Source organism: Mustela nigripes, chromosome 6 (assembly GCF_022355385.1).
Source record: "Mustela nigripes isolate SB6536 chromosome 6, MUSNIG.SB6536, whole genome shotgun sequence".
Lineage (NCBI taxonomy): Eukaryota > Metazoa > Chordata > Mammalia > Carnivora > Mustelidae > Mustela > Mustela nigripes.
This window is the reverse complement of record NC_081562.1, coordinates 112,662,968-112,673,146: the sequence shown is the minus strand read 5'-3', so window position 1 is coordinate 112,673,146 and position 10,179 is coordinate 112,662,968. Positions and strand designations below refer to the sequence as shown.

At 62.2% G+C, this 10,179-nt stretch overlaps 1 protein-coding gene across 1 annotated transcript; it reads right to left on the bottom strand.

Annotated features, from left to right (window-relative positions):
- Positions 1–8,555: 8,555 nt before the first annotated feature.
- On the bottom strand, positions 8,556–9,978 carry LOC132020019 (calmodulin-like protein 3). The gene has a single exon (XM_059404003.1). The coding sequence runs from the start codon at positions 9,578–9,580 to the stop codon at positions 9,131–9,133; it is 450 nt and encodes a 149-aa protein (XP_059259986.1). The 5' UTR covers positions 9,581–9,978; the 3' UTR covers positions 8,556–9,130.
- Positions 9,979–10,179: the final 201 nt, after the last annotated feature.

The window sequence follows — 10,179 nt, the reverse complement described above, 5'->3', positions numbered from 1 at the left end:
GTGGAGGGAAGGGGGCGGGCAGGGTTGAAGGCGGCAGGGCAACAGAGGTCTGCAAGAGTGGAGGAACCTGAGCAGAGTTACTGAGAGAACCGGGGACCGTGAGCCTGGGGAAGAGTGTCTGGCAGAGAGCAGTGCGCACACTGGGAAAATCGGGGAGGGCCATGGGGAGGCAACGGGAGATCAGATCTCAAGTGATGGGAAGGGTTTCGCCTCACAACCTCTTTGGCCGGCATTCTGATTGAAATGTGTGTGCACCTGTGGAACGTGGACCCGAGGACCCCTCCAGGGCTGAGGACCGAGGCCATCGTCATGATTCGCCTTCATGGTAGGCAGGATGTGTCCAGGAGGATTAAAAACATTCAAGGTTCCGCACAGACAGACGCGCCCGGTGTCCAGTTCCTCGCCCGGAGATGTGTTTGCCTCGATGAAAGCAGGCTCGAGCTTCTGCTTCGGGGCCCCCTCTCCTGGGACCCCTTCCACAGCCTCGGGAGGCGCCCCACGATTGTTCACACGCTCACGCACCATTTGCAAAGATCACAGCTGTTGAAGTGCCGTGGGGACTGCGGTCCCCTCTCTCTCTCTAACCCAGGGGCTTTCCAGCCACCGTGAACACAGGTGTCCCGGTCGGGGCACGGTTTCAGGAGCACTTACCGCCCCTGCCACGAGGACACGGAGATACCGTGCCTGCGGTCCTCCTGTCACGCGAAGGCCGGGCCCCGGCGGGACGGGGCAGCACATGAGAAATGAGGTTTGATGTTTCTGGAGCCGGGAGCCGGGCCGGGGAAAACTCTCGCAACCACTAGGTACAAACTAGGAAGGACAGGATTTACGTCCGGCTGAGGCCTCATCAAACCTGAGGCTCTCCTCTCCTGGGAATATGCCGTCAGGCAGCCCGGGCCGTCGCCACTGCAGCCACGGAGCCACAGAGCCCGGATGTCTGCCGTGCACCTGCGTGTGGCTCGAGGAGGACGGTGGCGCCTCCAGCCGACTCTCGACCCGTGACCGTAAGACTCGTGAGTGACGAAGCAGCGAAGTACGCACGGAAATCAGGGTCTGCGCGTTCATTCTGCAGACGCCCGCAGCTCCGCTTTCACCGCAGCCAAAGCAAGCATCGCCCTGAGGACATAATCCCACACGAGGGACCCAGCTTCGTGCCCCCCCCCCCCCACCACAATGACGAAGGCAGAGCCCATTCCCACACCCGGTCGCCCTCGCGGCGGGAGGCCCCTGCGTTCTCGGCGGAACAAATCTCTTCTCAGCTGCTCTTTGGGGTTTCCCGGCATCCGGCGGGGATCCCAGCAGAGGACCTTCTGGCCGCAAGACCTCGCGGGCTGTTTCCGATCCCTTTCAGCAGAGCCTCTCTTTGGCACCGGAACTGGTTTCCTCCCAGGTTCCGTGGGGCCAGCGGGGTCTTGCTGCGTCCTCGGAGCCCGTCGTTCGGGCCGTGGGACTTCTCGGCCGGGGCGTGCAGAAGCTGGAACCCGCAAGGGCCACGCAGACTCTGGGCGCCAGACCTGAAATCTGAGTTTTGCAATGAGGTAGAGAAGCTGGACGCGAGTCCTGTGTGGACAGTCCGCTTCCCGGCAATGCGGCCTGTCTCTGGGGACAGGCTGACAACGTCTTGATGCCTCACCCCGGGCACGTGCTTTCCAACAGCCCGGCCACGTGGCCGACGGGGCTTCACGGGGTACAGAGACCCCCCCCCCCCACGCCACACACACACACACGCACGCACACACACACATACACATGCACACACACCTCGAGCAGCACGCCACAGGTTAACCCTCCCGTGTGCTCTCCTCTGCCAACCTCTCAAACGTGCCACCGTGAATTGTCGTTGTGACTCATCAGAATCCTGCGTGTGGATGTTTCGGACCATTCCTGGGGTTCCGTTCTTACGAGGGAAAGAGGACAACGTTTTCTTGGCTTCTGTCTCATCTCCCTGTCTGCACTGAAAGACCTTCCCTCACTCACTGGGGAGTGTTTTCCTTCCGTTGTTCGGTGGTGGTGACGGCAGTGGGAGACGAGGTCTGTCGGGGAGAACCGGCCGTCTCGGGCCAGGCTGATCACACCTTCAGAGTCCCCAGGCCTTGTCCCCACCTAGATCTGCCGTCTTGGCCGATGCAGCTCAGGGAAAGCTCCAAGGCCTGGGCTGGCTGGCCTGGCCGAGGGCGCCACGGGGCTGGGAGGTGACCGTCCCCATAGCCCAGGCCTCCGAGGGCGTGAAGCACAGCTTCTCTCCAGAGCCGCCCCGCCCACCCTGAGGTCCCCATAGGGATTCTTCCCTCTGAGGACTCTTCTGTGTCCTCTGTAGGCACCCGATGCCCCGCCCACCTGCCGAACCGTCACCGTACGAGGCTACCCCCCCCCCCCCCCCGAAGCTGAGGCTGTCACAGTATACGCAACCAGCTACGTGATCCGGCAGGGGTGTCCTTCATAATTCGGGCACCATTCGGAATTTCAGGGTCGTGCCAGCAGAGGACCGCCTCAAGCAGCATCAAGCCCAGCCCCGGCCCCCAGAAAGGTGGAGGGGGCTTTGCGTCACCCTGACCAGCCGCCGACCTTCCTCCAATGGCAAGGACGTCTCGCGGGGATGCGCTTGGCGGCTCGGGCATCCGTGCAGCACCCTTGCCGTGAACACGGAGTCTGGCCGGGCTCCGTGCCCGGCATTCAGCGGCGAGGGGCCCAAGGGGCTGGCCGCTTGGTGGGCAGATGGGGACAAACGGGGCAGGCTGGTATCATCGGGCAGCTGCGGAGGCCACGGGGAGGCTGGGAGGCTCGTGGAGGGTGGAGAGGGGGTGGCGGATCTGACCGGGAGGGTAGGGTGTGGGAGTCAGCCTTCCTGGAGGATGACATCAGACCGGAGTGCACAGGGTGGGGTAGGACATGGTCCCACAAAGACGAGGCGGAAAGACACTGTGCCCCTCCGTGCCCCTGCACCTTGTCCCATGCTGACCCTGCAGCCTGGGGACAGCAAACCCAGGCCTGCCTCCTCCTCACCCACTGCGTCCTCCTGGCTGCCTCTCCGTGAGAGGCTCCTTCTCCGTGTTTCCAGAGCGCGTCTCCGTAGCCCCCCTCATGTGCCGTTTGTGTTCCGATCCTCACCCCTGTGTTTCCTAAGCCCGGCACACACGCACGTGCGACAACCGCGGCCAGAGAGGTGGCGCGTCGCCTGAGCATGAGTCTGGTTGGACCCCCACTTCATTCTTAGAATTGCTGTGTCCAGGAACGGGGAGCGGTGGCCCCATCGCCACCGGCACGGGTCAGACTTGGTGTTCAGGGAGGCGTCGCTGTGAGGGATGGATGAAAGCTGAACTGTGTCAAGAGGGTACGTCATCTAAACACTCGGGGAAGGGTTAGCGCTGCTTGACCCGGACGGGAGAGGCTGCTGGGCGAGTAGTGGCCACAGCTCTTTGAAGTCCTGAGTAGGGACCAATCTTGCGGTGCTCTAGAATCTGTCTAGAATGTAGACAAGAGGGAGAAAGGGGCCAGGGAGCAAAGTTGCAGGGGGGCACATTTCAGACCCAACAAGGAAACCCTGTCCAAGGATAAATATTATCCAACCGTTGGACAATTGGCCTTGAACTCCCCACCGTGGGCACATCCCAAGGAGAGGCAAAGGGGCGACCTCTCCAGGAGGTCGCGACCTTTAGGCCTTGGGTCCTGGATGGCACATTAGGCCAGAGAGCCTCTAAGAGGGTGTGCAGCTTGAAGACTACGCAGGTGTGAGTTCATCTCCACCTGGGGCCCTGTGGGGAGAAGGCCCCATTGCGTCCATGCCTGGAGATGGAGAGGACACACCCCAGACCTCACTGGGCCTCACCATCACGCCGACTCTGGTCCTCTGGAGTGTTGAGGCTGGGAGTGACAGGCCAGGCTTTCGACAGCAATGGTGAGTCCCGAGTCTGTGGACAGCCTTTCCCTGCGCTGCGGGGATGGTTTCTCTCCCCTGCCTTCCTTGTTTGGGTCTCTCCAGAACCCAGGGCGTATGACTCAGCCCACTGCTCCCAGAGCCCAGCAGAAAGCTAGCTCTGGCCGGGGCTCCAGCAGCCCTCCTGGGACCCAGGGTAAGAAAGCAGTCTATGGGTCCCTCCAATCTCCCTTTGGGGACATATTTGCCAGGAGCTCTGTCACAGACGGCCACAGGCTGGGTGCTTTAAGCAGTAGACGTTATGTCTCTCGTCTGGAGGCCAGAAGTCGGAGGTCCAGTTTTGGGCAGGCTTGGCTTCTCCTGAAGCTGCTCTCCTGTGCACAGACTTGTCTTCTCCTTGTCTGCACAGGGCCGTCCCTCTGTCTGCAAATGTCCCCTTCTTAGGAGGACATCAATAATACTGAATCGGGGCCCACCCTAAGGGCCTCGTCTTAACTTGACGGCCTCAACAGAGACCCTATCTCCGAAAAAGGTTACATTCTGAGGTTCTGGGGGGTCAAGACTCCAATTCACTCCATGTGAATTTTGGGGGGAAAGAATTCAACCTCTAATGGAAGACACGTGTCTTTTCTGATTGCCCATCACAGCACGTGCCCACAGCACGATGTGGGTCTGCATGGGAGGCCGAGCCTTCTTCCACAAGGACGCTGAGAGGCCCAGACGTGGCCCAGACGTGGCCCAGCCGCTCCAGCCGCTCCACACCAATGACCCAGGCTTAGGCCCAGCTTTGGCCAGAGAGACAACCGTGTGGGACCGTCTACCATCCCAAAGATGTGGCCAGGGCTGAGTTCTCTCCTGTTGGTGGTGGCCACTTCTACTTCCTAGGGACCACGGCGCCCCTGAACCGGTGCTCACAGCCAGCACCAGGGCAAGGGGGGCCCTGGGTTGTGGGCCGTTTCGACGGCACCCCCTAACGTCTGCCCTAGGGGCTTCCATGGCTCCCGTGCCCCTCCACACCATTTGAGGTCTTTCTTCTCTCTAGGTCCCATCTGCCCAAATTCTGCCCAGCACAGCACCACTGCCAGGCCTTTCCTGTCCCTGTCTCTCTGCTGGCAGGCCATCTGCGGCTCGGCCACAGCTCCTGTGACTTCTAAGACTGGCTGACCTTCAGACTCAGGCTGCTTGCTCCGAGAAGGTCCTCGTCGGCGGTGGGAGGCATGGAGCCTCGGAGCCAGTCAGACCCAGATTCAAACTCTAATTTACTGGACTGTGTGACTTTGGGGGAAGTTATTTAAACTCTTGAGGTCTCAGTCTTCCCTTCCTTAAAACGGGCGAATAGATGTACCTGCTGCACCCACCGGTTCTGTGGTTGGAATGAGCTGCTGCAGCGCGGGGCGGGCCTCTCACAGGGTCCTGGTCCCCGGAGTGGGGGTGTGTGCAAGCTCGTCCTTGGGGAGCGCTGTCCTTCTATCACGGGGAAGCCCTCCAGACCAGAGTCTGCTAGACACGCCACAGCAGGCAGAGAGATGAGACCAGTTCAGTGGGGAGGGAGGAAGGGGGAGCTTCATGCATGGCTGGTGGGCTCGCCTGGGCTGTTTCCACGGCCGCTTTTTCATTGATGCTGTTTCCCCAGCACTGCGGGGCAGCACCAGGTTCTGAGCCAAGACAGCCAGCATCCTGCAGCACCAGACAGCCCCCTGCATCCCGCAGCAGCCAGGCAACCCCCCTGCATCCCGCAGCACCCAGCACCAGGCAGGAGGGCCAGGGAACAGCTCTACCTGCTCCAGGCCCAGCTCCCCCGCCCGCTCTGGGTGGGACTGGCCCCGGTGTGACTGCAGCAGGCTGGTGGGAGGTCTGCAGGTGGGCTGGGCCCAGAGCTTCTGAGAGCTCACGTGTTTGTCTGCTTGTGCAAACAAACATGGCAGACCCATCGCTTCCGTTCACCCTGGGGCAGTCTCTACCTCATGCATAAGTTTTAATTTTAAATTTCTCCAAGGAGAACAGCAGAGCCATTGTTAGCGGCCTGCTTCGGGGAGCCTTTGAACAGGTCCCTGGAATCTCTGAGGGTCAGCGGGAGCCGGCGGGGCGGGGCTGGGCTGGGTTTGACTTAAAATTGGAAACACAGGAGGCAGAGGAGCGCGGCTAGCCTGGGAGGTCCAGGAGCCCGGAGCCCTGATTTATGAGCGGCTTGGTGAAAGCCTGTGGTAATATTTATAAATTCCTTCCCCAGGGGCGGGGTGGAATGTTCTTCTGAGCTGCCGCAGACAGCACCTTTTTGGGGGCTAAAGGAAGGTGAAGTCCAATTATTCAATGACAGAACGTGGGCGAGGAGCCTCCGGGATGTCTGCTCCCCAGAGACCCGGGGAAGGAAGCGGACCTGCAGGCTCCTTACACTCTCAGCGACCCGCTCCAGTCAAGGAACTTTCTGGGGCTCCTCCCTGGTGCTCCAGCCCCCGGCTTCCCCCTGCACTACTCCGCAAGGCCAGGGACCTCCACCTGCCAGTTGTGGTGACGAAAGATGCAGACAGACACAGGTGTCCCAAGGGGCCTGAGGCTGACGTGTGACCCGACACACAGAGGGACCCGCGTGTGTGCCAGGCACGGCGAGAGGCTCACACACCCACCGTGAGGTCTGGACCCACCCGCCAAGGCAGGCGCCTTCACCGAATCTGAGAGCACCCGCCCGGCGGCGTCCCTGCCAGAACTGGCGTTCCCGTCCCTAAGTCCGCAGCGGGGCCAAGGGCTGGGCCACGTGGCCAAGCTGGCCGATGACCTTGCTTGGATGAGAAGGGACAACCGCAAATGTTTTTTTAAAAATTGTATTCAGGGAAGTAAAACCAAGGGGTGGGGTGGGGGGGGAGCGCCGTCAGCTCTGTGGGGCCACCCTACCCTTGGCGCCTCAGGTTTCCCACCTGCGAGCAGGAGAGAACCCCCTTCATCAGGGGTCTGTCGCGAGGGCTCCCAGGGACAGGTTTCCTACCTGCTGCTCAGCACCAGACACAAGCGGTGGAGACAGGGGGCTGCGGTCTGAGGGGCTGCGCCGTCTCTGGGGGCCACGGGGAGCTTGTCACTGCGGCCCCTCGTCCACAGCCCGGCTGCGGGAACACGGAGGCGAGGGGCTCGGCAGGGGTTTTAACAGCGCCGGGCTCCTGCCCTGGACGGACTCTCCAGGAAAGGCTCGGAAGCCCGTTATAGGGCGGGAAGGGTCCCGCAGGCTGCCTACAAGGATTGGGAGACCTGCCTCAGCGAAACGACCCCGCAGCTGGGTGGAAGGTACAAGAAGACGCCTCTTCCCCTTCTGGCTGAGGGTCCGCAGGCCAATCGGGCGGTACTTGCAAGGGCCTTGGGAGGTTGATGCCAGGGAAAGCAGGGGTTAAACGCCCACTCCCCAGCAGGGGAGGGAACCTGAGAACCCAGCCCGTCCTTACCTGGTTCTTGGCTTCCTGAAGCCTTTTTCCCACCAAAACACTGAGACGGAATCCTTTTGTCTCTGGGGGTGACGTCAGGGTTTCCTTTGGCAGGGGGGACCGTCATGCATGTTGGAACCTCTGAGGGGACGACTGGCTTGGCTCTTCTGTGCAAAGCTTGTGAGGGAGCAGCGTCCGCGACATCTGGACGCTCTGCCAGGCCGTCGGGCGCACACAGAGGGGCTGGCTGCCGACAGAACACCTGGCGGTCTTCCGCCAATCCTGACGGCAGAGGGTTGTGAGGCTTGACTCAAACAGGCTCAGCTAGCGAGGGCCTGCTTCTGAGCTCCTGCGGCTGGTGGGGTCTCCACAGCTGCAGGGCCCTGGGGGGCGTCCTGTCCCAGACCCCGCCCGGGCCTCCCCTCAGCACTTGCCCCCTGGGACTGAAGGGTGCAAGTCCATTGCCAGGCCTCAGAGTGTTAGAGCTGGAGGGGATTCCTAAAAGCGATTGCAAGAGTAGTTGTCACTTATTAAGCACCTACTGCATGCCCGGCACGTTGAGATGGTTTCTAACCCTCTTGCAAAGGCTCGTGCGAGAGGCAGTGTTCTAGTCCTCAGTCCCCGTGGAGGCAAAGGGGCTGCGGAGAGGCCTCACGGTGTGGGCAAAGGTGCAATCCCAGCCCTGGGACTTTGCAGCTGGGGGCCTTGCACTGATTTCTAAAGCTCGGTGTGTCTCAGCGTCCTCATTTGAGACAGGGAAGCCACTGCAGGACCCACTGCTCGGGGTGGCAGTGAGCTACTGTGCACGCAGAGGGCTCGCCACTGTGCCCGGCACCCGGGGGGAGCCTGCAGGAGGGGCCGCTCGCTTCCTGCAGACGTGCTGCTGGCGGTCGGCCGGCGACTGTCCCCAGGCCGGAATCCCCGGCTGTCCGACCACCGGGGATGGATACATGCGGCCAGGTGTATCACCTGTAATCCGCTCGCGGCTTCAGGGGCTCTACTGACTTCCCCATTTTATTTGAAATAAAATTGAAAATTCGCCTTCTGTAGGCTTCACTCTTTCACTGTGTTCTCCAACGCAAGGTTTCGTGGCCTTTTCAGAAACCACGAAAATGGAGATCCTGCCCCGTCTAAACCCTGGACGGAGAGAGGCTCATTTCAGGGGGACGCGGAACAGAAGGAGGCGCGGCGGGGACACGAGCATTTTATTACTCCCCCGCGCTTCCCTCTCCCTCCCGCTCCAATTTCCCTCCTTGAAGCTGAATGCAAACGTGTCACAACTGACCCCGGATTTATTCCAAGCGGCAAAGGATGAATCAGACAATCGAGCACCAGCGGAAAGGGGGTGCTCTTTCTCAGGGAAGCCTGATTTCAAGTGCCGACATCTCCAGCAGCCCCCTCGCCCAGGCCAGGTCCCTCCCACCTGCCCCAGTCCAGCAGCACATGGTGCCCTCAGGTCACGGAGGCTCCGGAACCCCTCCCCCGGCTCAGGGGGCCAGGGACCCGGCCCCAGTGCTGAGTGCCCCGCAGGGGTCCAGCCCAGGGCTCTGTGATGTCACCCTGCACCTCCCCAGGTGCCTGGCCGGTGGGACTGCACTGGTCCTCTGTTCACTGTCCAGGCAGAGTGATGTCGCTGCTGCTCCGGGTGTCTCTGAGCTTGGGGGAGGCGTGGCCCGGCTGGGAAGGCGGGGGAGGGGTGGCAGGAAAAAGGCGACAAAGGGAGGTGCACAAAGATGGGCGGAATCACCTGGAACGGAGAAGCTGCGGAGCCCAGAGGGGCCGGAGGGTTGCCGGGAGCAGGGCCGGCCCCGGGTTCGCGCAGCAAAGCCACAGTGCCGGGCCGGGCTCCTCACTTGGAGACCAGCATGTGGACGAACTCCTCGTAGTTCACCTGCCCATCCCCGTCCACGTCCGCAGCCCGGATCATCTCGTCCACCTCCTCGTCGCTCAGCTTCTCCCCCAGCCTGGTCATCACGTGCCGCAGCTCCGCGGCGCTCACCAGCCCGTTGCCGTCCTTGTCGAAGACGCGGAAGGCCTCGCGGATCTGGTCCTCGCTGTCCCTGCCCTTCAGCTGCCTGGCCATCACGCCCAGGAACTCGGGGAAGTCCACGGTGCCGTTGCCGTCGCGGTCAATCTCGCTGACCATGTCGCGCAGCTCGGCCTCCGTGGGGTTCTGGCCCAGGGAGCGCATGACGGTGCCCAGCTCCTGGGTGGTGATGACGCCGTCCCCGTCCTTGTCAAACAGGCAGAAGGCCTCCTTGAACTCGGCCACCTGTTCCTCGCTCAGCTGGTCGGCCATGGAGGCTGGGTGGTGGCTGCTCCGGTGGCGGTGGCGGTGGCGGCCGGTGGAGCCGCAGGACAGGTGGCGGAGTGTGGGGCGCCGGCTGGCTGGCTGGCCGTCTGGCCCGGGCTTGACTGGCGGGCGCTTAAGAAGGAGCCGGGCTCTCGCTCACATGCAGACTCCCCGCCCCGTGGTTGCCCCAGGCCGGGTGCTGTTGGAACAGGAGTCCGGCACCAGGCACCAGGCTGGCCAAGGGTTGAGCTGACGCCAGCACCAGTGTGTGTGTGTGCTTGTGTGTGCTTGCGTGTGCGTGTGCGTGCACGCGTGTGTGTGTGTGTGTGTGCGCGTGCGCGCGGCTCCCTGCCCACCGCTCTGGGAGCCGGCAGGAACCCCCGCAGGACACCCACAGGGAGGGCAGCCTGCCCAGCCCTCCAGAGACTGGTTTGGGCTGTTCCTTCTGGAATCCCCCGTGTGCCGTCTTCAGACCCTGCGGCCCAGAGAACAGCCAGCCTCCCTTCTGTGGCGGTTCAGGGTGGGATCAAAGGCAGAAGTTGCCTTTGTCTGAAGGGGACTTCCTCCCCCTGTCTTGGCTCTCCAAAGCCTGAAAGCCTCCAGGT